At 46.2% G+C, this 26159-nt stretch overlaps 1 protein-coding gene across 1 annotated transcript; it reads left to right on the top strand.

Annotated features, from left to right (window-relative positions):
* Positions 1-321: 321 nt before the first annotated feature.
* On the top strand, positions 322-25708 carry FBXO32 (F-box protein 32). Its single transcript, XM_068396897.1, has 9 exons — positions 322-612; positions 3888-4000; positions 5710-5759; positions 6460-6552; positions 13510-13603; positions 14499-14683; positions 18327-18509; positions 19686-19829; positions 20536-25708. Exons 1-9 carry the CDS (start codon positions 497-499, stop codon positions 20623-20625), a joined length of 1068 nt encoding a protein of 355 aa, XP_068252998.1. The 5' UTR covers positions 322-496; the 3' UTR covers positions 20626-25708.
* Positions 25709-26159: the final 451 nt, after the last annotated feature.

Here is a 26159-nt window from a genome sequence, read left to right as displayed (position 1 = left end):
TATAGGAGTTATATATGGAACTGAAATATGCATATAATGTAATTTTTATAGATATTTGTGTTCTATATTTAATGTTTTATATATACAACACAACCATATGAAAGCGGTTTTGTGCATAGTACATAAAATCCCTACATGTGCACATACACACTATTTGTGCGTGCACACGGACGGGCGCGGGCTTAGCGCCGCTCACGCAAACAGCTCGCTGGCCCCGCCCCCAGCCTGGCCCCGCCCCCGCCCCGGGCCGGTGGCGGCGGGCGGGGCGGTGCCGATAAACACCGCCACGTGCGGCGGGGCGGGGGCGGGGCCAGCCCCGCGCTTCCGGCAACACGCCGCCCCGCCGCCGCATAAATAGCGCGGAGCGGCGCGGCCTCTGCAGCTCCGTCGCTGCGGCGTCTATCGTATTGTCATACCCCGTGCCAGGTACCGGCCTCTCCGCCACTGCTGCTCCTGATTCTCGGTTCCGGTTTCGGTCCCGCTCCGTCCCGCCGCCATGCCGTTCCTGGGGCGGGACTGGCGCTCCCCCGGGCAGAGCTGGGTGAAGACGGCCGACGGCTGGACGCGCTTCCTCGACGAGAAGAGCGGCGGCTATGTCGGCGACATCAGCAGGTACCGTCCCCGGCGGCTCGGTACCGTCCCCGGTGCGGTCCCCTCCCCCGGCGGCATCGCCAGGGGGCGCCGCGGTGCGGTCGCGCGCAGCCGGGGGGGGCTAGGGCGGGGTGGAGGGTGCGCGACGGTAAGATGGACGGCGGCGCCTCGCCCTGAGCCGCAGGAAGGGGGGGGGGGTCCGCCGAGCTCTCTGAGCCGGCGGTGGCGGGAGGGGTCGTTATGCGGGCCCGCCGGTAACCCCGGGCCTTGGCGTAGCTGAGGCGGCCGGGCCTGCTGGTGGAAGGGCTCGGCGGCTTTCCCCCGGGCCTCCTGGGAACCCCAAACGGGTCTTCCTTAGCCCCGGCGGGGTCCCGGCCCGGCTGGGCACGGAGGCGGCTCGCCATCCATGCGGCTGCGGGAGGGGGTGGGAAAGCGAGGAAAAGGCGAAAGCGATCGCTGCCCCACGGCCCAGGTGATGTGCCCTCGGGGAGCATCGCTGAGCTTCTGGGGGCCCCTGGAGATGTCACCCTGCCTCCTCCTCTCAAAACAACCCTTGTTTGGTGTTCCCGGCTCTTGGGCTGGAGAAGGCTGATGTGTCTGAAGCACTAAATCTTCCCCAGAGCATGAGTAATGTTTCTCATGTGCTGCTCGACTCATCTGGCTGTAAAACATCCTCAAAACCCCTGAGATGGTGAAGTGCTGCGGAGCTGTGCGGTTGCGAGCAGGAAGCCTTTGCAGCAGTGTGGGTGTCGTGGTCTCCGGCCAGATCGCTCCTGTCAAACCAAACTTTTATTGCTGAGCTGCATCCTGTTTTCAGCTGTGTGCAGTCAGGTTTGGGTTTGCTGTGACCTGGTGGAGGGATGGGTCAGGAATGTCCATGATGAAGGGACTTGAAGCAAACGGGGATTTGCTGTGAACCACTCCTGAGATGTTATTGTGCAAGGAGGTTTATGTAGAAGGTCTCTATCTCTTGCTCTTCTATGCAAGCTGTAAATCAAGTTTAGAATCCAAAGCATCTGATTTGTAAACAGGTAGAAAAATGTCTGGCTGGTGGTAGTGTGATTGTATTGGGAATATTGAGTTTGGCATGGGTTTATACATCCCTTTTCGCATTAAAAAGCAAGGAGGTGACATACTGGCACTGGACTGAGGTCCTTGCAGTGTCAGGTCCTGGTGCCCAACTGTTCAACCTGTCAAGATGCCTTGGAGAAGTGTGTGAAAACCTGGCAGTACATAAACAGGGGAACAATCTGCCTCCCATACTGGAATTTGTCCACTGCTGCTGTTATGAAGGTTGCAGATTAGAGTCATTCAGTAGGAAGTCAACAGTCAAGGGTGTGCTGGTGACATGTAAGATTTAAAGCAGATCTGTCTTGTGCTCTTGGGCTTGGATTCTGCCACTGCATGGGTCACGTTAACCTGGCCCATTATTGATTTTGTGCAACTCTCATAAAATACCAGCTTGAACATCTCCAAACCACTTCTTTGTTACTGCCATACTCTGTTCCTGGATTTTGGTCCCCCCCCAGCAGAAAGCAGCATGAGTGGGGGAAATGTGCAGCTGAGATGTTCTGCTCTCAGGTTTAGGTTCTTTTGAGCCAGCCCCAGCTGGCTACCCAGAGGTAGAAGCCTCTGGTTCCTCAAGCTGTTGTTGCTGTGAATATTGTCTGCTGACGTTGGTGCTGCTGTTCTCCCTGTGCAGTGTTGTGGTGGAGCCTGCAGCAGTGGTGCCTTCCCTGCAGCTGTGATGCCCTGTGAGGGGGGGGACTTGGAGCAGCATTGTGGAGCTGAGGCTTGTGGTGTCCTGAAGCTGGGGGAGGTTTCCTCCACCTCTGGGGCCATGTGCATATGCCAAACCAGAAGACACAGCTGGACCCTGCTGGAGGAGGTCTATGTCTGTCATGGGGCTGAAACTGTGACTTGGTCACTTCTACACAGGCTGGTGGCGTGGCTGTGCTGATGGACAGCAAACCTCTCTCTCCTGGCTGTGGGCCTGGGCTGGTGATCCTGTTTATCAGTGGGGGGAAGCAAGGAGCCTTGTCCCACAGGCTTCATTCCTTTGCAGGAGCCCGTGCTGAATAGCTGTCGGAGGTGTGAGTCGGTATGCTGCTCACGTTATTTTTTTGGAGGCTAAACAGTGTAAACACAAGGTCTGTAGAGGAAGCAGCCTGGCTGCACAAGGGTCCTCGTGGCTGTTGTGGAGGAAGCTTCCCCAGCACTGCGAGCAGCAGCACATTTCATCTCTGGGGGTGTCCCAAGCTGGTGCTGCCACAGGAGCTGAGAGGTGCAGCAAGGTGCCTGGGACCCTTCTTTGAATTTAGATCTGCAGATAGCCATCTCGCCTTCCTTGCGAGCTGCTAGAGCAGTGGAGGTGGCTCTCTTTCTTTCTCCTGGATGCACCACCTGTCTTCTCCCCAGCACCTGTGAGGTGTCCCTGCAGCTCTGGGCAGCATGCTGTGTGCAGGGGGGGCCTCTGCTGACAGCTCGTGGTGGGTGCTGCCTTCCCCTGCCACCCCCAGGGATCTGTGCTGCAGCTCTGTGGCTGCCCAGGGGCTTCTTGGTTTCACATTGCTGCTTGGATCTGCTGATTTGCAGGTCTGCAGAGTGTGGAGATGTTGATGCATGGCCTCTTTATGGGTAGTCTTTCATTGCCCTCAAAGAAAATAAGGGGTTATAGCTCCCTTCACTAATAATATAGTTACAGTAGAGCTCCAGCAAATGCAGAAGATGTGCAGTCTTGGACGAGAGATCCTAGCTGTTAATTTGTACAGTCAATACTATTTGGGGTTTGGAAAACCACCAGCCAAGTCTGAACCTCAGCTGAGCTTTTCCTGTAAGCTTGAAAGAATGTTTTGTAGGGACTCTTTTGTTAATAAATATTTTGAGTGCACATATATATATGTCCTTAGAGATGCCTAAATATGTCCTTCCTTAGAAGTCTGGCTCAGAGGAATTTACCACCTACAGTAGGAGGATATGGTGTTACTTAAAGATAGAAACAAGTTAAAGGGAGGAAAAGAATTACTGCCCAGCAGTGTCCCAGCACTAACTGTGCCATCTGTATTACCTGCTCCTGTCTGTTGTTTTCTTAGCTAGCACAGAAATGAGGCACCAGAGGCTCATTTGAAAATACCATTAACTGGATGCAAAAACTGCATGCAGACTTCTCGAGAGCAGCTGGCAAGGAGGCAGCTTTGGAGCTCTCAATGAAAACCTGTGGATTTTCTCTCCTTGCAGGAAACAGTGTTCAGCAGACTGCAGAAATAAACAGAATCTTTGCTTTGTGTCATTCACAGCTTTTGTAAAAAGGACGATCACAACAAAGAGAATCTCTTCAACAGCCTGAACTATGATGTTGCTGCCAAGAAGAGAAAAAAAGACCTGCTGAATAACAAAGCCAAGATTCAATGTAAGATGTCTATTTGAGCTTTTTTTTTTAAATAAAAGTTGCTGCAGGAGAATGGAAAATGCTTCATATCTATGAAGTGCATGAGGAGTCTTTCCAGAGTGTCTCAAAGGGCTTTGCGCCTATGTTTGACCTAAGTAGAGAACTTGGATACAGTTTAATGTGAAGATTTATGCCCCTGTTAGTAATCCCTGCTCTGAGGAGTTGTGCTTGTTGTGTTCAAATTTTTGTCATTTGTGTTTGTCAGAAGGAGGGTAATTTTTTCCTATGGTACATTCAAATGAACTGGTTCCAGTTCCCCCCCGCCCCTGTAGACTTCCTTGTGCACAACAGGCTAAATTTATTCTTTCTTCCATATGCATGTTGAGTACTAATCTACATTACTGGAGGCTACAAGCCTGAATGAGTTTTGATCCTATCTCTGTGTGCAGAGTGCATAAAAAATGAAATAAGATTTCAGCGTGCTCAAAACAATGGAAGGTTTGAAATCTTTCTGTATGCACAGCAAGCAGCCAGGGTCTTGGATGGTGCACTGTGGGAGGACTGAGGGGAGCCTGGAGGGACAGCAAGGTCTGCGTTGGTCTGATGGCAAGATAGGTACTGAAGCTAGATGTGAAGGCTACAAATGTAAACATACACAGAGGAAATGAGTTACAATTCCCACACTACTATTAGTGCATTGTGCATCCCCCAGGATTTCAGAAACTGATGCCAAAATCTGGCCCCTCTGTGCATTTGGTTCTCTGAACAAACAAATGTTACTGTGACAGTTTTTGGCTGGATTCTGTTGTGACCTACTATTTAAAAGGGCCTGATGCAGGGTCTGCATGCCTGTAACTGAGACAGGGTTTGTCCTTGGGCTCACAGTACCGGGCAGGAGTACATCGCTGCATCCTTAGGTGGAAAAAGACTCTAGGAGCACAGTATTTCCTTTAAGGAAAAGCATCTAGCAGGATGGAGGAAAGAATTTTTTACTCACACTAGCTGTTGAATTGACAGTGTGTGGTGGAAGAAGGGTCAAAAGCCCATGTGAGAATGGGGTGGGAGAAGGATTGAGCAGCATAACTGCTGTTACAGTAGGGACTCTTCTGCAAACTGAGTTAGCAGCATGTGGGTACAGGAAAGCTATTTTGGGGAGTGGATGAGACAACTCCTAGTTCTGAGGGAAGGAAGGGGCAACTAGAAGTAGGAAAATTTTGGTCCCAAATGGGTTTTTCTTTTTTAGCAAGTTAGCTGCAAGCACAAGCATGTTCCTCTGAGCCTGACCTCACTGCTAAAAGCTTTCTCCCACATGCCTGGTGTCTCATGACATTTTTGCTCAACTTCAAATTTGACATTCAATCCCAAGCCTGTAACCAAGGTAATGAATAGTTAATAAAATCAATAACAACAGAACCTGGCTGTCAGCCACACTTAATGTCTGGGACCAAGGAAGAGGAGGTGCTATGGTATATCTGTGTCTGGCAAATTAAACATTTACAGTCTTGAACTGTGTCACTGAAACAGAAGCCCTTTCTAAGGCTCAGGGCCACAGTATCAAATGAAGCAGGATGGAAACAAAGCAGCTCAGTAAGTTGCTAGTTTTGGTTTCAAGTGCAGTGATGTAAACACAAAATAACTTCATTTGCATTAAAAGGGCAGTAAGTGTTGTGAGCAGACAGAGATCCAGTGAGGTGGAGGATTAACTGAGCAAAATGTCTTTGTCCCAACAGATTTCCACCAGGAGAAGTGGATCTATGTTCACAAGGGGAGCACAAAAGAGGTGAGTGCTTCCATAGGTTCTTGGTTCCCTTTTCTACTGTTTTTTTTCCAAGCAGTGGAAGATCCTGTGCTGATATAAATCAGCAGAAGCTCTTAAGAGATAAGTGGAAGATCTGGCTTGTGGTTGGAATTTCAGTAATGATTTTAAGCCCCAATCAGGGAGCCAGGTCTTTCTGTACAAGGCTCTGTACATGTGTTTAAAATATGACTTGTTTGCTTCGCTCAGTTAAAAAAAAAAAAAACAAAAAAAACAAAAAAAAACCACCCAGCCATTTGCAGACCAAGCCATAATACTGTTCTTGGCTTTCACCCAGTACAGTCCTAACGTGGAAAATCATTGGAATTCATCACAAGGGCTTGCTTGCACTCACGGAGAGAAGCGGCCGTGTGAGACAGCTCTGAACTCGTGCTATATGTTGAACCCAGGAATTTGTGGCTCATTCTTGCCCGTAAATTTATGGGTCATGAGCAGAGCTCGGGTCACTCTTGGGAAACTACCATAATCTACATTAGGCCATGCCCACTCTTGACATCAATAAGTGCGGCTCTGCGGGAGACAGGCCTGCCTTCTCTGGCCCTGAGCTGGTCCCATGGTTTGTACCCATTAGCTTGCTAAATTGAGTTCCCTCGGGTCACGTCTTCCTGGTGCTGTCTGGACTCATGTCTGCCAAAACATGACCCAGACTGTTTTTTCTTCTCAGCGCCATGGTTACTGCACCTTGGGAGAAGCCTTCAACCGACTTGACTTCTCCAGTGCTATCCTGGACTCCAGGCGATTCAACTATGTTGTGAGGGTAAGTGAAAGGCCAGGGTTTATTTTGCTGTGATGGTGGTGGAGTTTCTGAACTGAGCACCACTTGGGTGATGGGAAGCACTGGCAAAGAAGAGAGGTCCAAGCGTGCAAGTGGGGGCGTTGGGCTTTGCTGCATGAAGTAATTGATGGAAGTTATATGAATAGATGCCCAAAACCTCCTCTTTGATCTGTTAAAATTGAGAGGGAGGGCGGTGGTGGTAATGTAGAAGATGGGCTGTCCTTAGCCTAGCATTCCTTCTACTCTTCAGTTGTGAAATTCACTTCTGAAACCCAGAAAACTCTGCTGCTAATTCCTGAGTTCAGCTTCTACATGGGATTCCTGTAGCCCCAAAAGGAGCATGGGCTCTCTGTGGAGGCCATAGAGCAGTGGGGACCTCTTAGCACAGGAGGCTTCAGCTCCATGAGGGCTGTGGAGCTCTGTCTCCTTTTGAAGTGATACAGGAGAGACTTGGGGGAGCTGAGTATTTTGGGAATGGGGATGGGTTGTACCTCTTGGAGGCACTGATCTTAGCTTCTCTGTAAAGGATTGTGGTTGCTCTTAATCCTGTGTGACTGGCAGTGGTTTCAGTGGGTGAAGCATTTGGTTAGTCCTGATGCCATTAGTTGGTGGGAAGGAGTCATCAGCCCCAGGTTCCCCATGCTCTGGCTTTGCATAACAGACCAGGGCTTCTCTTTTGGCTCTCGCTGGCCAAGGCAGGTGGTAGTGGTCAGGGGGAGCTGCTGTCCCAAGGGCTGTCTGTTTATGTGCATAAGATCTGCAAATTGATCTCGAATTTCAGAATGCTTCTCAAGGTTTGGAATTCAATAAGCTTAAAAAAACATAATCTGTTATTAACTTGAGGCTGTTTATAAACAGCTCCTTTTCACATCTCATCAGCAGTTGATCACTGGTGAGGCACCAGCTGTTCAGGTTTTAGATTCTGGAGCAAGCAGTGTTGATATTGCTTTCCCTTTGCCCAGTCAAATGTCATGAAAAGTGTCTAAGGAAGAAATGATCTGAGCAAGTTCACCTTGGTTGTTCACCTGTTGTCTAGATGACAAGGAGCCTGTGAAAACCTCTGTCACCTTGGGAAGGGTACAGGCATTGGGGGTGATTACCCACCCACTGTGCAGGAAGGCCACTGGCAATCTTTGGATGTCCCACTGCAGGGGTCGTGGCAGGATGCTGGGGGAGGTAAAGTGGGATACAAGCCTCTGGAAACTCAGGCTGTCCTAGCTCTGGTCCTGGGACAACTTGTTTTCCTGATTGTGCAGAGAAGGTGATCACCAGTGCTGAGGTACTTGGTGTTTTCTGATACTGGATATATATACACAGAGCCGTGTCATCATCAGGGGGATTACTGTGGAAGGAACAGTTCATGCCAAGGCTATAACCCTTTAGTCAAATATAAAGGAGGAAAATAAAACTTGTATTCGGTGTTCCAAAGATCCCTTTGGCAGTCTTTGTCTTATGACAATGCAGAACTCCAAAGACCTCTGCTAAGCATGGCCTCAGGTCATGCTGTGCCACGTGATGGGCTTTTGCTCAGCCCAATATGATGGTTGTCTCGCATGGGACTGCAATGATTGAGCAGAAGTCCCATTAAATTGTTTGAAAAGCAAACTTAGATTTCAGTGATGTCGGTGTGGTCTGGTGGGGAGACTCAGGCTGACCTTCTTCCTCCTTTTTCCCATGAGGACTTCATAAGAAGCATCCCAAACCTGCTGTGTATCCAAAATAGCAGTGTTCTGCATGGAAGTTGGCGTGTGTCCTTGTTTTGAAAAATTACCTCTCTTCTGAGCTTTTAAGAGTAGTTTTCTCCCCAGTAGTTTTAAGGATACAGCACCACTGAGAAGGATGAAGCTTTCTAATTGAGGCTGACTTGTGGTTTGGCAGATTAAAGAAGATATTAAACCTTGTACCGTGGATCAAATATAAAACTGACTTCTTAAAATGAAAGGCTTGTATAAGCCAAGTCTCCGGTGGATACTAGCTCATAAAATGCCTTATGTGCCAGATTTACTCATGAAGTGCTCTGCCTAGATGTGGATCTTGTTTATGGTCCTTTGCAAATCGCAGGCCTCCTAGAGCACACAGATGAGCAATCTGTCACATGGAAAATGCCTTGAACATTGGCAGGCAAAACATTTTTCCCTTCCCTCCCTCTCCTTGTTCTCTCTAGTTCCACCCATTGCTTGGGGTATCTGATTAATGTCATGCTACTTAGTTCATCAAGCAAATGCTTTCCAAGGAGGGAAGTTTAGAGTTGGAGGCTGGGGGAGAATATGAGGATGTCCGTAGGGCAAGAAAGAGAAACAGCTGCAGGTGTGAGGTTCTGCTGGCTACACCCAAACTTGCCCTATAGAGTAATAAGCTGCATCACTGCCTATAGCAAAATGGGCTTTCAGGCTGAACATTAATTTGCCTTTCTCAAAGCATTCCTTTCTGAATTTCTCTGAGCTTAAGTGCTATGGTGTTTTCAGTGCTGATTTTTTTTTTTTGTTGTACAGGAGTGTCTGCTGCTTAAGACACACACAAACTTAAGTTCTTGGAATTCCTAATAGTGTACTGATAAAACAGGTACCTCCAAGTGAAGTGGAGGTGTGAGCTGCAAGAACCTTGACAGGTATTTTTCATGAGCAAATGCCATCAGCTGTAGCCATTGAGTTCATGTAACTGAAGCAGAAGAATTTTTTCCTCCAACATCAATCTTGTCTTGACAGTCTGCTGATATAGCACTGGAAGTGCTAAGTATAGGTCTTGGTGCCATGATGTGGTCCTTGCTGATCTTTTAACTATAGTATCTGCCTACATGTTACAGGACAATCTTCCCTTTTTAGAGCTAGTAAGGAAGTCTGTGGTTGACCCAGAGGACCCAAACTGATCTTGGTCTTGAAGCAGTCCTGGTTTCTATGATCATTACAGATTCAATGAAAAGACTGGAAGCATTCTGTAAGCATAAGTGATATGAGCGGAGACAAAAGTGCCTGCAGCTTGTTGGTTCTCCTTCAGGAACGCTCTGTTCAGATGACAGTGAGGTTTTGTAGGCTGCTTCCTTCAGAAAGATTTGTTGTATGATGGCTGTATAGTAATGTTTCAAGGGAACATGCTGTTTCTGATCATGAAAGCTTAGGTCAGGTTAAGCTGCATGGGCACAGCTCTTCTGGAATAACATGATATAGATAGTGTGCAGCCTGCTGAAGTCATCTCTTAAATGTGTTTCTTAAGTTTTTATAGCAGTTAGCTCTGTGAGTCCTGGATTTAAGCTGTGCTGAAAGAATATCAGCTCAATGCTGTCTTGTGGAGATCTGTCAGCACCTGCACTGTAAATCATTATAACTCACCTTGCTCTTGCTCTACCTGCCAGCCGAAAGCCAATGTGACATTTCAGCCACAGAAGGTGAAGGGCTGAGAGAACAAGGGGGAGCTGAAAGAGGAATTTTTCATTGCAATACATTTCTCTAAGCAGTCCAGATGTGAGGAGCCACATCCCCGACCCTGAGGAGCTTATGGATCCCTGCAGGGTGCAGTCCAGCTTCCCTATAGCTGGTTTGGGGTATTCAAAGGGAGATTTACACTTGGGTAGTTTAAGACTTGTGATTTTAATCATTACAAAGCATTTCCCTTTTTGAGGCAAGGTTACACCCTCCTGCTCAGTGCAGCAGGCCTGCTGAGGATTTTTTGGCTCTGTGTGCTGTAAGCCCTTAGCTGTGGGTTATTTGGGCTATGGATTGCCTGCTCACCTTGGTGTTGAACCGAGACAGTGGCAGAAGTGCCATCAGGCTGTAGCAGGTCTAAGCAATGCTGCACTCAGTAGTTGTGGGTGCAGAGCAGTGTGTTTTCATGGCCCTGAAACTGGAGCCCTTGTTCCCTGCCACATGGTTCCTTTTTGTTTGCTTGTTTTTCCCTTGTGCACTCTGCTCCCCGAGCTAAGTGGCTCAGCGCACCAATTGCTTTAGACCAACTGCCAGTGGGGTTTGAGCAGGAGCCCATCACACTCATGGGGAAGTGAGGAGGTATAGCCCTGCTGCGGAAGACACTGCCTCCTGCCAGCTTTGCAAAGGCTCTGGAATAACCCACTGCATCTCTTGCCTTTTCTCCTTGGCTCCTGCAGACCCTTGAGAGCAGACAAAATAGGGGTGAGGTGGTAGGAAGGATTTTCCTGGGGGATGCTACTGGGCCACCTTTTTCAACTTCCTAGGACTTAAGAGTGAATTGGGATCTAATGCCCTGTTTTCTGCAGGTGTTGCAGATTTCTGAGCTCTGATTAAAATCAGCTGGAATGCAATCCCTTGGTGTTCTTGAAAAGCAGGCCTTTTAAAATTGCTCTTAACCTTTCCCTGTGCACTCTCTCCTGCCATCTGTCCCTCTCACTTGAGTGTGGGAGGGACTTAATGAAACTGCATTGTAACACAGGCTTGCAGCTCTCCAGCCTTTTTACCCTACTCAGCATTAGTCTGAATTCATCAGTCTGCTTTTAGTCTGTGTTATGCATGTGGCAACATTGCTTTATTTTTTTAAATGCTGTAGACCCCAATTAGGCAGTTCATTCATTAACGGAGACCATACTCTGGGTCTGTGCCAACACTCAAAAGACCCTGAATGCACTGGAGCATGTGGGGCACAGATGAATGGTATTGCTTACCTGTTTTTTGTGTATTATGTGAACACAGAAGAATAAAAAATGTCTTTTGATTTGTAGGGCTAGCCAGTCGCTTCAGCTGGCGGTCCCCAGGGAGCAGAGTAGTCCTAGAAGTATTCATGACAGAGTTTTCCTATGGAATTTCATCCTGTGTTTATTGCTGCTGGGGAAGGGAGGTGACACATGATATCTGAGCTGGTTCACTGAACATAAATTGAACCTTGATAAACACAGACAAGCCAAATTTGAATATGTTCCTTTGGCTAAATTAATTTTGTACCAATTCAGTGTTCTTCAAGGAACTGAGATTTTTATCCTTGTTTGTCTTAAAGAATGGCACTGGCGTCTAGCTTGTACGGTATTGAATTAGTGATGCTTATCACTGGATGCATTTTCAGTAATGGGCACAACATTGCTAACACCCAGCCTGGAGGAAGCTGTCTCTGTGCCAGTTCCAGAATGGTACAGTCTGGAGACAGCAGTTGTTTATGCACAGAAGAGCTGATCTGGGCGCATGTGTGGCTAATGTACAGATGGAGTCTGGCAAGTTGATTGCTGTAATCAAAGGTCTGAAGGCTAAACAGTTTAGTGTAAGCAGAGTATTGCATACTATTTTGGGACACTGACTTTTTTTTTCCCTTTCTCCAATATTACATGAAATTAAAGACCTTTTAAAACTTTCCAAACATCTTGCAAACTGCCTTGTTTTTAAGAGTATCTAGTCCTTGTGGTCTCAGTTTAGCTGATATAGCAAGAAGATCCACTGATGCCTGTACACCAAATACTACCCAGCTCTCCTGCATCTCTTGTTTCCCCAAAATAAGCCAAGAAAACAGGCAGCCTGCCCTTCACAGGAGTTAGCGCAGGTCTTTTTTCATCTTGTTTTCTTTCAGTTGTGCGAGGTGCAAGATATTAATAGAATGTAAACTCAAAGCCATCTGATGATGGTGTTGGCCTGAAAATTAAACGGAAGAAGAGATCGGTCACTGCAGGAGATTTCGCTGCTTCTCACTGGCAGTCACATGCCAGTGCCCGAGACAAGCAGAGCAGGCGAATGACTGCGGTAATACCTCTCCCTGAGCTCCCTGCTTTGTGGCAAGCTGCCCAGTGACTTTTTGGATACGTTCCTGTCATTCTTTATAGCAGGGCAAACAGTTCAGCTCATGACTTATCAAGTCTTGTCAAAAGCCATCTTAGTTACTTGACAAAAGTAGTTCCACCTTCTCTGGACTCTCTGTGGTGCCAGCAATGGGATACCGAAGCTGTAGATGATAAAGGATTAATAAACTAGTCATGTGGTAATGTGTTGATTGATTTGTAGCATAAAAGGTTTTTCCTTTCCTTTCTAAATTAAAACAGAAGGCTATGTACATCCAAAACAAATGGACTGACACGTGGACAGTCTGTGTATTTATATAATGCTGGGGGAAGGGAGGAAGGCTTGGAAGATCACTGGCTGCATGTTCTGCAGAGCATGATCCCCAGGAAACTTCCACAGCTGTTCTTGTGGTGGTGGAGAGCTGGGGAGGAGAGGGCATCTTCCCTGTGGGAAATGCTTCCTTTAGCAAATGCAGCCCAAATTCCATGTTCAGCTTGTATGTCAGTTGGGAGATCTGTGATGGGGGAAGCAAATCCTAATCAAAAGTAAAAGTGATATGTCCATTAGGGGAGGTTAACAACTAACCAGGACACACAGTGAAAGGTGGTTTGGTGTTGCAGCTGTAAGAGCTGAATAGAGGAGGAAACCTTGGGGGAATAGGGGTTTGTTGGGGGGGAGGATTTGTTTTTAATACAGTGCTTAACCTTTCCGTCGTGGCGACAGCGCTTTGACAAAACCCATGCAACCCAGGAGTTTGACGTAAATTGTGGAGTCTGATTCTCATTAATGCCCCATCAATAATATCACCATCCAAACAGGCATTCGCTTGTGGTCCCGTATGACACTACTTGTTTATGTCCCAGTGAAGGATGGTGATGTTGGCCGTTTGTTGTTCCCTCGGTGTGAATAGAAGCTGTCAGTCTGAGCACTGCTCTGTGGTTTCTCTGCATCTCTGAACCATGAAATCAAGTTTGATTTTTTTCCCCTGAAGATCATTAGAATAACTTTTTTTCTCCCCCCACCCCTTTCAATGTGGGTTTATTTGGCCTCTGCTCTCCTTCTCCTTTGCATTAGTTTGCTCTGTTGTTCTGTCTCCCTTGTATTTTCAAGCAGCAAACAAGTCTCTGGACTGTTTTGCTGTGTCATGTGACCAGGAGTCAAGATTAGAAAGGTATCTCTGTGCTCTAAGGCTTGCAACTTCTATTTTTATCCACAGCTGTTGGAGCTGATAGCAAAGTCTCAGCTGACGTCACTGAGTGGCATTGCCCAGAAAAACTACATGAACATTTTGGAAAAAGTGGTGCAGAAAGGTAAGAAATGGAAATGGTGAGGGGGAGGAGGAGTCTGATTTAATCTGGTGTACTCTGTGTGAACCACATCCTTGAGAATAGTCAGGCAATGCGAGGTGGGTCAAGAAGGGCACCGCTGCTTATTTCTGTTGTGCAGTTCCACTTTCCTTGCCCTTGGTGAAGGACTGTGGCGTGGGTGGGGGAGCAGGAAGAAATGTCTATATTTTGGTAGGTGTCTGAGAGGAGATTACTCCTTTTCCCACTTCCCTCACTACCACCCCTTCTGCATCCTACTGAGTCCTATTTCTGACTGCAGAAGAGACGGCTGCTCCTGCCCCTAGCCTGGCACATCTGCAGTCTCTACTGCCGCCTTGTCGCCAGTTTGCTGGATCATCAAGTGCTCCCAGTGCTCCAGAGGAAAGGAAAGCTCAAGGGTTGTCTTCACCTGCTAGGGGGGCTGAACTGTGGTTCAGATGTGCCACTTTCCTCCCTGATGTTTTAGCTCTGGCTGAAGCCTGGGAATTGAGAGCACCCTGTTAGTGTGTGTATACGTAATGAGAAGGGAGATCCTGAGCTGTCTCCCTGCACATCAGCTGGGGTAAATGGGGAAGAGATGCACCTAGATAACCTCTCACACATATTGGAGGGGAAAGCTGGCTGGTTGCCAGTGACTGGAAATGGGTAGTGCTGTAGAAAGGTCAGATATCTCATCTGCTTATCCTGGGAGGATCTCTTTTCATCTGCTAACCTGCTGTACCTGGCTAATGTTAAGTACTTTTCCTCTAAGAAGAAAAGCACAGGTTTGCTCTCTTGGACAGTGAGGTTATAATTGGTAACTTGCCTTGCCTGAGAAACATGTAGATTCAGAAAAGGATTTGGGCAGTCCTCATTTTTAACCTTTACTGTTCCTCAAAAGTCCTTGAAGATCAGCAGAACATCAGGCTAATACGGGAATTGCTGCAGACCCTCTACACGTCCCTCTGCACGTTGGTTCAACGGGTTGGCAAGTCTGTCCTGGTTGGAAATATCAACATGTGGGTACACAGGATGGAGAGTATTCTCCATTGGCAGCAGCAACTGAACAACATTCAGATCACCAGGGTAAGCATGAATCCTGAAAGCTAAAAATAATGTGGCTCCTTCGTGAAACCTTCTCATGTAGCAGCTCTCATTTAGGTGACTGCATCCCACTGTACTCCCAGTGCAAGCACAGAGTTCTGGGGAAGGACCTGGAGCTGCCAAAATAACTGGATGCATTCCCAGCATTACTTGTGTCCCTTAATTCAAACTCTGTGTACACAACCCAGGATCACGCTCACTGTTACTGGTCACAGACCGTGCCTTGACTCCTTAATGGCCATGAAGTGCTGTGTGAACAGAGCTGGGCAGGAAACCACCTTCCCCTCTTGAGAGTCTTCAGAGACTAGGCAACGGTATGAAAAGTCAGCTCTGCCTTTCTCAAACTGGGAAATTGCCTTCTAAACTTGTTTATCAGATAGTTGAGGTTTGTTTAATCTGTAAATTAAATGCAAATTTCCAAATAGCTGCATAACTTCATGCTTCCTGGCTGAAAATATCAATGATTCTTCCAGTACTCTGGAGCTGCCTGTTCCAGCTGGACAAGTCCTGCTTTCACAATATGTGTTTTCAACAGTGTCTGTGGGGATGGGAGAGAGATGTATTAGTTGATAAATTCCTAGCCTGGCTTTGCATGGGAATCAAATCTGAACTTGCTCCACTTCACAGAATCACAGAAGGGTTGAGGTTGGAAGGGACCTCTGGAGGTCATCTGGCCCAACCTCCATGCTCAAGGACTGTGTCTAGGCTTTTTTCCACCTTGAATGGATACTTACTCCATAGAAATGCTAAAGCTTTCCCCCAGTGCTGATCTCTGTGTTGGTGTGCTCATCATGGGACTCTTCTGCAGTGAATTGGACTGTGCCATTCCATCTTGGGCAGACAAAGGCATGGCCCAAGGGAATATAAAAAGCACCTTTTTCCCCAGTGGGTTGACCAGAGAGGCATTTGCAAAAGATTAAGCAAGGGGCCTGCTTTCATCATTTTACACGGCTGTGTTCTCCGAGAATACCACAAAACAATTTCCAGGCCTTCAGTTAGAGTAACGCAGGGAACAGGATGCATGAGATGATGAACTCTGGGAGGTCCCAGGAAGTTTGAAGAGCTGCAAAAGCAGCAGTGCCGTATCTGATGGTGGTTGCTGCCCCACCTCTGCTGTCCCTCCTGGTGTCCAGCTCTCGGGATGGGCTACAGCTCCCTTTGCCTTGCAGGGGAAGCACTGGCCCAAGTGTGGGGTGTCCCTGGGGCCCAGCAGGTCTGTGAGCTGGGGAGCTGCTCTGTGCCTGGGCACTGCCAGGGTCAGCTCCACCCACGCATCTGCTGTCCTGAGTGTACCACAGGTCAGGACCTGCCTCCTGCTGCTCAACTGAGTAGTACAATGGGGGTTTTTCCCTTTGCTTTAGGGACTCGTAAAACACACACAAGCATTTCAAAGAACTCTGCCTGTCCAGACAGAAGTGCATCACCGTATTGCTTCTGAGCAGAACTGCCTTTTATGCATACTTACTTACATGTACATTTACAGACACTTTTCTAAAATAAATAAAATACATGTTGAGTTTGCAATTAAAAAAAAAATTTCGCACCACTTGAAGATGACTTCAGGTCAAGCTAGAACAAAACCAGCTGAGTGTTTAGAGGAAGGAAGAACAAGCTCAGCTCTGTGCAGCCAGTTCCTTACAGTGCACTGAGTGCTTCTGGTGTTTCTGGAGGGGAGGAATGTCTTGCAACAGCCAAGACCTAAACCTTTTTTAAAAACAAAAAACTTGCAAAATATTGTGTGTGCTAGAGCTGCTTTAAAAAAATCTCTGTTAGGAAAGTGATAGCATGCTGATCTGCTCTGATCAAATCTGTGTTCTTTCTCCAAAAAAAGGAATGTTTGAAAAGTCCTGGAAAGGAGTACTGAGGGAAAAGAAGTAGCAGATAAGTCTTTGGCCCTGACTCAGAAAACCTGTAAGGATTTGCTTGAGTCACACTGGTTTCTTCAGAAATAAGACATAAGCATGAGCTTTGGGCTTTTTTTGACCCAAGAGCCTCTGAGCTTAGTCTTGCCTGTTGTGCCCTAGCAAAGCTTACATGTAGAGAGACTGCAGGAGAATGCAAAAGACAGGCTGGCAAGGGAGACCAACGGGAGGTGATCCAAGGCTCCAGTGTGTTCTTCCTACCCCAAAATATGACCTCAGTTTGCACTGATGGGCAGGGACACTGAGTCTGGACTTGTGGATTGTACCGAGGAAGCATCTACGTGTAACCGGGCAGTGTGCTTGCAGCTTAAGTCTCAGCGTGCAGTGTTAAAGCTGTCATGGGAAGAAATGTCCTCTGGAGATGGCAGAGACAGTTCATTCCTTCTGCAGGGGCTGTTCCAGGCCTGTCTTGCTGGTGGAGATGGCCAAAAATGATGCATTGGTCATTTGTGGTCCTTGCAGGTACCAGGCAGTGCTGCATGGTGTAGGCAGGCTGGTCACTGGGGCACTGAAGGGAAGGTGGAAGCTGTTTGTGTACAGATGTACTTGTACCTCTGGAGTTTGACGTGCAATGGGATGGCTGCAGTTGGGGCCGTATTATTAAAAACAGCCTCATGCAGTGTTCCCCTGCTGATGGCAGTCTGCATGCTTCTTGTGTGAAATGGTTAAGAGCTCTGCCAATTGTGAGATGGGTGCTGTGACTTAAAATAGCAGCATCTCTGTGCAGGGTAAATGATAAACTTGGCACATCTCTCTAACATTGTTTCTTTGTTGGGGCACAATCCTAAAAGCTGCTGTTTGCCTTAATAAGGCTGGGGCTGGTTTTGGAGCAGCCGGAGCCCGGGTTGTGGTCCTTGCTGATGCCTTGCTCCCATGTGTGCCTTGGATTTCCCACAAGTGCAGGACCCACTGATACATCGTGGTCAGTTTGTCCTGGAGCTGTGCTGCCATGTGGACTTGCAAAACAGTCCTGGACCCCGGTGTAGACCAGGCAAAGGTGGACGGGGAGGGGTGGAGGTGGCTTTTGGCTCTTTAAGCTAGGATGTGCTTTGGTGTGGCTGAACAGCCTGGAAAACCATGGCTGCAGCTGACGGGGAAGGGGCAGCTCCTTCAAGTGTTCATGGAGGAAAAGTTAGCCTTACCAGCAGAGACCTGGGAAGCCATGCAGGGAAGATCCTGCTCTGGGTACTCATCAGCCACTGCTGTGGTTACAGCAGGATCCTGTGACGACATAAGCTAAAACACATGGCAGAAGACCGTGAGATTCCCAGCAATGTGTGAAACAGGAGGCTGAACTTGAGAAGTAATGCCAGTGTCCCTCATGGTGGAGAGACCTGGATGGTTAATAGCTGATACCATGACATAGACAATGTCCTCCTGTAGTGAAAGCTGCTGGTGGTGCTTCTGGGAGGAGAGTCTCATGAGTGTGGATGTGGGATGGACAAGGGGAGAAGGAAGCTTGGACTGCAACTCTGCTTCTAACTACTGTAATACAAATACATGCCCCTTTCCTTGATGATATCTCAAACTGTTCTGGGGCAGAAGGTCAAATGTCTCTGTAAAATGTCTCCTTACTCAGAAGAGGGAACTGTTGCTTATTCTATAGGTGAAGAGCAATGCTTAAAAAGCAGTAACTCTACTGCAAGCTAGAATTGCTTGGGTTGTCAGCTTCCCGTGAGCTCAGTTTTGTCTGTCTCTTCCAGCCTGCCTTTAAAGGAACCACTTTCACAGACCTGCCGTTGTGTTTACAATTGAACATCATGCAGCGACTGAGTGATGGGAGAGACCTGGTTAGCCTCGGTCAGGTGGCTCCCGACCTGCAAGTGCTCAGTGAAGACCGGCTGCTGTGGAAGAAACTCTGCCAGTACCACTTTACGGACAGACAGGTACAAGGAGGGACGCAAACTGCCGTTAGTTGCTTGTTGTAACCCACTAGTAAATGAACAAACATGGGCAGGACACTCTTACTTGACTATCACTTGATCCAAGTGCTATGCTGCAAGCTGATAATACAGGCTGGCATGAGAATGGCTGTGAAGATGATTTATGCAGAGGGTTTTGCATGCCACAGCAATGATTCCTGAAATAGGAGCCTGAGGAATTAGTCACACTGTGAACTTCTTCAACCCTAATCCAGGTGATAACAACTGCAAGTCATGCAGTTGCTCCTTGCCCCACGTGTGTCGGGAAAACGTGCAGGCAAGCGCCAGCAATCACCCTGGTGTCCCAGGGACTGACACCCTCGCAGAGAATCTCTGTGGATGTGGTCCATGAGCAATGAGTTGTACTCTCTTGCCCTTTAGAGCAAGAAATCCCCTCTGAGCTGTTTTGTGAGTGATAGGATGGTATGTGGAGACCAACCCTGCTGCTCCCTGTGTTGTACCTGTGTAAACATCTTCGGCCTTTTGCAGGCTGGTAATCATCTGGGGTCTTCTAAACTTAAAAACTAACAAACAAAAATCCCTCTCTCTATGATGAATGTCTGGGGTGTTTATACCAGACCTCTGCACTTCATGGATCACATGCTTTATTTCTCTGCTGACTTGGCTTTATTTGCTCACTCTGGATATGACTTTGGCAGTGACTCTGGGGAAGTTACTTCAATTAACAAGTACATTCAAATCCAGTGTCTGCAACTAATGAGCCCTGAAAGAAAAGACAGGTGTTTCCCAAGCTAATGTGACAAATCACTGACTGAGAGTCAATGAAACAGCAAAATACTTTAACTTCTGAAATTGTTAAATGCAATTATACTTGCTGTCCCATCAGCCAGAAACAGTGGCTATAGTAGTATGACATAGCTCCCAGGATTTCAGGCTTTCATACAGTAATATTAATGAAATGGGGATAGACCTGGATAACAATATTGTGTGAGGCTTTCACTATTGGGAAGCTGGTTATAGCTGAATATTCAGAGCAGGAGTTTTCTTGGTTTTTACAGGGAACTGTTAGGGAAATGGCAAGGATGACACTTAGGCAAGGGAGAGGAGAACAACATGAGCTGAAGAGAAAACAACATTATTATTTGACCTGCTACAATTTTGATAATTTTTTTCTTGCAGATTCGCAAACGGCTAATCTTATCTGACAAGGGACAGCTGGATTGGAAAAAGATGTATTTCAAGCTCATAAGGTGTTACCCACGGAAGGAGCAGTATGGTGACACGCTGCAGCTGTGCAGGCACTGCCACATCCTCTCCTGGAAGGTATGAGGTGCTGGTGGGACAAACTCAATTGGGGCACGAGCCACGGGGCACTCAGTGCTTTCTCTGGTTGCAGCTGGTTTAGGGTGCTGCAGTTCCTTTGCCTGCATAACCTAGTGTTTTCCTATATCTTAATCCTCCCTCAACTGTTAAGACCCTTTTTCCTCTTTGCTTCAAAGATCCCATCTTCTCTACATTGAACAAGAGTAGTGGCCATCAAGGCCAGAGGGGAGGGAGATGGGCATACTGTAGGGCTGCCTGCAGTAGGTCATAGTGCTGCCAGCAACTCCTGCTACCCGTTACATGGAGGGTGGAGGTCTTGGCAGCAGGGTTAGCTGGAACAAGAGCTGATGGCTACAGAACAACACAGGACAAAAACCTGCTGGCCACTGCGGTGATATCCAAGGCCTGTCTCTGGAGTTAAGCTCCTGTAGCTGATGGTAGGCTCCAGCCTCTCTTCCCTCGGAGAAGAGGGCAAAAGAGTGAATTGGATCTTTGCTGGTTTTATTTCCCTTGACTTGCCAGTAGCCCCTAAAATCTGAAGCCCAGTTCTGAGCTGTCTGCTTTGACAAGAGTAAAAATATTATTCTGGGCTCTGCTCTGTCTATTTGCAAGCAGGATGTCTGGCAGAGGGGCAGTGCTAAGTTGGCTGATGCCCTGGCACCCTGTCCGCAGTCTCTCTAAATGGAGTTGCTTTCTCCTTTCCCAGGGTACTGATCACCCTTGCACAGCCAACAACCCGGAGACTTGCTCCACCTCTCTTTCACCGCAAGACTTCATCAACTTGTTCAGGTTCTGAACTTGGGTCACCGCAGCTTATGCGATTCTTACGGGACATTTTATGCCACTGAGCTTGGACACTCCATTTGTATATAGTGTAAATATTCATGTTTGTTCAAAGCTCCTGAGTCAAGGAACAAGAGGATCTCGGAGAGGAAAGGTGAAACTGCTCACTAAGGTGCAGCACTTAAGGAATACAGACTTCTGTAGGACTGGTGTATAAATGCAGTATGTTGTACAGAGTCCCTTTTTTATGATCAGAGTACAAGATACAGGGCAAAAAACTCCATTTTTTGTTTTGAGAGGTTAAAAATGAATTTGCCCCACAACCATGAGAACTCTTTTGGTTTGTTTCTAATAGAAAGCAATATGAGGCTAGGACTGTTGAACTGTTTGTCCATCTGGTTTTATTTAGCATACATATTTATAAATATGACATTTTAAAAATATTTATGAAAAATATCCCTGTGACAAGTTTAATAATACTTTGTTTTTAAAAAGGACACATTCTGAAATACTTACGATAGAACTCTAGCCTACTTGCAAAAGAGAATCGCACCGTACCACTTTCTACCTCTAATAGATTGAGTACCTTTCAAAGAAGAATCCAGTGTACAATGTGAACTTTTGTATTTTGTACAATGATTTAAAGGGAAATGTTTGTGATAGTAAGCATCTTTTCTTGTATTAATGCTTACCTCTTTACATTAGTTTTCTTGCTCTACTCAGTGCTTGAATGCCTAGATGATAGGCACCATATAAATACCTAAGACTTTACTCCATCCTCTTTTAATTTGTTGGTTTTGTGAAAGACTAAGCAAAAGGGAAAAGAGAAGCCACAAGGATGAAGATATCTGAAAGGGAGGAAGTTCTATTATAGAGAAACAAAAGACTGGATTTAATCTCTCAATGTAAATTCATATCAACTCCACTACGTTAACTGCCCTGGTTGAAATCCCAAGTGAGGTTAGAATGTGGTTCTCCAAGACCATATTTTCCTAGTTTTCCAACATACACACTGCTCTGTATTCACACTGCTGTCAAGTGAATTCAGGCAGCTTTAAGTTGGTAAAATACGGGGAGAACCGGGCTGTTGAACATAGTGAAATGATGCAGTTTTTCATCACGGGAAGACTGTCAACATCATGCTTAATTTCAGACTACTGGAGTTTAGGGTGATGAGCGAGACAGCATGAAGAGATAGGTCGGCATTTTCCTAAAAAGAGCAGCCAGGACTAGGGTAAGCAGGGGATTTTCAACATGGCACTTGACATCTTTGGTTATTTCTCCGTGCCAGTGGCAAAGACCCAGCCTAGTCCCTTCTGCTTCCAGTGCTGAGCTTCTTTATGGGATCTTCTAACACTAGCCCACAGCTAAATTTTCAGTCCTACGGAGTAAGTGGCCAAGCTGACTTCACCGTGGCCGTGATCTGGCTCACCGTCTCCTCTGTTGCATACAATGCTTCACTTTTCCCTACAGCGGAGCTAGAAGAATCCAGCTCATGTATAACAATTTGAACACCTGCAGTGGAAAGTTTTTGCCATTTGCCAGTAGATTTCCTGTATAGCACTTTCTCTGTGCATGATGTAAGCAGGATACCTTGAAAGGGTAAATACTTAGTGGGTTGTGTGTGACTATGTACAAAGAATTGTGAGGAAGAGGAATACTCAGGACAATTCAGGAAGAACTACTTGAGTTAATTATTGTTAAATATTCTGTTCTTTTTTTTACATTTTTATAACTGTCTTTCAACACTTTTCTGCAGCTGTTTATATTTTTAAAAAATTGTCAATATTTTCATTTTTGCAAACTAAATCACTGCATATTCTTGGAAGAGACACAAAAAGGGAAAAAAGTTGCCTCTAGATGGAGCAGTGGGGAAGAGGGGAGGAAAACCAGGAAAATGCTGACAAGAGCTGCCCTTCTGCCTTCCAACAGCAAACACAAACTTTTGCTCTTCCAGAGAGCTCTGTGACCCTGTGCCACCCTTAGCTATGGCCCAGAGCTTGGCACTCTCCAGAGATGAGGAGAAAACACATGTGGGATAGGGAGCTTTATCTTGGTGTTGATGCCCCATCCATCAGTTTAACTGCTGGTGGAAAGCATAAGCCCGCTGATATTCATGTTAACTGAAAGTGATTTAAAAGCTGTTACCTTGGTAAAATGAACTCGTGCTTGTTTGGGGGGATGTTTGCGAGTGAAGGAGGCCAGTTTTTGCTTTCATTCCCGCATTGATGGCAGTGGTAGATGAGGCTGAAATCTGGCTTGGTGAATGAGGACATTAAGGACAAACCTGCAAGTGAAGTGAGTGAAGCATTGCCACTGTATTTGGAGATCCTTGCAGCTCCTTTTCCTAGCATTGAGAGGACCCATGCCCCTTGGTGTCTTCTGTTTCCAACTCTGACTTGGGGTTGGTTTGTTTTGTAGTCTTGCCTCCGCCACCCATAGCGAGCCAGCCTGTTGTGATGGGGAGGCAACAGTATTTCGGTACAAAATGATGTGGGGTTCTGCCTAGTCTGAGTCTGTGCTTAGCAGATGACACTGATTCACTGTGAGCTTGTGACACTGGGTGAAGTTTCAGCTCAGGTTTGAATCTGGCCTAGTATATTCCCTGCACAGCAAGACAGAAAATCCCAGCATTTAGCTGTGATTTGGGAATGTCTCAGCTCTAGCCATTGCCTCTATCAGCCCTTCACTGGTCTTGAGCAAAGAGTTTATTCTGTGTCCTCTGCCCAGAGAGCATGGGTCATGCTGACAACATACTTGATGTGCAACTGACACTCCTATTTATGAAACCCACTAATTGAAGTAAGTTTGTTTTTTTTTTTTGTTTCTTAGCACTGTGTAATCTTAAAGGGTCAAAATGCTGAAGATGATTTGTTAATACATACAGACACTTGTGTGTTGCTCGTTTGAGGTCAGTGTCCAAAGCAGCAGAAAACCAAGCAACTGCTGTACTGGAGAACAAAATGGACTAAACAAAAAGAAACTGAATAAGCTTCATTCAGTTACTGCCTCAGTCATTACCCTCCTGCTACAGCAACTGTCAAACAAGACCTTGATCTCTTTGGGAGACTCATTGTTTCTTGAGTGTCTGGTACAGGGAGATATTGTGGTGAATTCAATACTCTTGTTTTGTATTTAAAATGAAGTGCTGTTGCATCCAAATACCTTAGTCTAACCACTTATAAACAAAGCGATCTGTATTTTAGCAGTGCAGAGGCATCTGCTTGGCTGAGGATAGCAGAGTAACAAAAGCAACTGTGATAACAGGGGCTTCCAGGCAGGATGGTGTGAGACTGCTCTCATGCAAAAAGGACCTCTTTATTTTAGGACAATTGTGGCAAAGCTGTTGCAAAGGAAAAACAGGCTTTTACTTGTATTTTGGAAATAGAACGTTCTTTTCAAATGGCATTTCACCTTCCAGTTAGTTGATGCATTTCTATTAGACATGCATCAGTTCTTATACTAGGAAAGAAGGGGTTTTTTTCCTCTTGTTGGGATTTTCTCCTGCCAGCATATATAGAGAAATCTCATTATCTTCAGAGGATGTGTTAGCCAGTGCAACAGTGTGGAACGTGGTGCTGTGAAGAGAAAAAATAGATCCATGCAGGGGAGGAGGCTTAGGAAGGGAGAGATCCCGGAAATGTTTGCTTCAGCTTTCTAGAAGAGGCAGGTATTTGGAGTTCGTTTTAATGCGATAGCCACTTCAAGAGGCACAATTTCAGCTGTACATACCTTAAGCCATTTATACTAACTATGGTACAGTAAAGTTTGATCATAAAACGTGTGCACCTCCTCTTATATTGTTTGGGTTTCTTTTTTCTTAATTGTGGGAGTTTCTAGATCCTTTTATTTTGTAAAGTGATTAGGAAAACTTGTATTGCTCTGAAGACATTGCTTTGTATGTAAACATTTAATTGCACCCTGCCACTTTCTGTATATGGAAATATCTTTTTTATTATTTTTCTTTGCCCCCAGGTTTTCAAATGTTTTGTGTTCCCATTTCTGTTTGACTTCAGTTACTCTTGCAAAGCTGTCACCTTCTAGAACATACACAGGTACTAAACCAGTGTTTCCTGCCCAGAGAATTCCTTGGCCCTTAGTAGCTAAAATTTGATTTAGAGCAGGAACATTTCAAATTCTGTTATGTAGCTAATAAATCAGACATGTTGTTTCACGCTTATCTCCTGCTCGGTACAGCAAACTAGCGTTGTCCTCTGGGGTTCTTAACAAACCCATTGCACAGCTTCCCTGTAGATCAGTACCTTGCCAAAAAGACATAGCTTTAAATTAAAATGCCACTCTTCCTCACTGTCCTGCTTGGAAAATCGTAGACCCTGTGGAGCTGATGGCTGATCAGTTTGATAAAGACTCCCTGTTAACAGGGCTCATTGCCTATAATGATGCTTGTTAAAGGCTCTGAAGATGTGGCCAGCCATCCACACAGCTGTCGGCGTGTGGCTGCTGGGCTGCGTGAGTGTCTTTATGGGCACCCAATTTCTATCCCACGTCTTCCTCCAGTGATTTCTTTGGTAGCAAATCAGCTTTGCAGGATCTGGGCCTAGGGAGAACAAATCCATCTTGTCCTTGACACATGCAGTCTATAGTATATTAATACCTTGAACACCTGAGAGATTCCCCCTCCATTGACCAAGCGTTGCCTCTTTTCCACCTGGCAGGGCAACTGAGGGTGAAACGTGCATTTCTTTAGCCATCATGTGCTGTACAGAATGCTAACAGGTCAGCTACCAAGAGAACATTTTAATTTGAAATAGCAAGTATGCTCATCTTTAGGAACTAATCTACAGTAATTATAAATACCTACTTATATATGGAAGAGAACATGTGTTCTGTTTTGTTCTTCCATAAAGTTGTAACTAGAGATGATATGAAGTGAAAGGCATCCCTTGTATAATAAGACTTCTGTTTAATATTGTTGTGTGGTTAAAATCCTTCCATTATAAAATTGCACACTTTTTTCTTCTTCCCTTGCATGTTCAACTCCGATTTTTACAGCTGTTCTGTGCAGATAGTAATGTATTTTTGTAAAACATTTTTGACACTGAATTGCAATAAACGTTCAAACAATGTGAACCACAGAGCTCGTTGTCTCATTGCTTCCAAGTTGGTGACCTTATCAGCCTTGAGCTTCTGGTGACTGTAAGCAAAGACTTTTCTGCAGGAACATCCAGAACTTGGGTCGTTGTGGCAGTAGAAGAATATCCCAGGTAGAGCTGTTCCTTGACTGTACCTCAAAGGAAAATGAGGTGAATGGAGCCCTCACTTCTAGCAAAAACAGTGCTCACGTGGAGCTCATGCTCATGAATCTGTACTCTCCCAAAGCACAGGAGTGATTATTGCCCCAAAAGATATCACCAGTGCTCACACTTGTCTGATAGCTTCAAGTCCAACTTGTGGCTTACGGAAATGTTTTTTTCTGGACACGTTATCCAAGTGACTTTGATTTTTTTCTTTTTTTTTCGGTTACTTGCATCTGCTTAGAGTCAGGACTGAAACAGTCTGACCCAGGCTCCTGCTCAGAGGGAATGC

Source organism: Nyctibius grandis, chromosome 3 (genome assembly GCF_013368605.1).
Source record: "Nyctibius grandis isolate bNycGra1 chromosome 3, bNycGra1.pri, whole genome shotgun sequence".
Classification (NCBI taxonomy): Eukaryota; Metazoa; Chordata; class Aves; order Nyctibiiformes; family Nyctibiidae; genus Nyctibius; species Nyctibius grandis.
The sequence above is the reverse complement of the archived record's forward strand: the minus strand, read 5'-3'. Positions and strand labels throughout refer to the sequence as shown.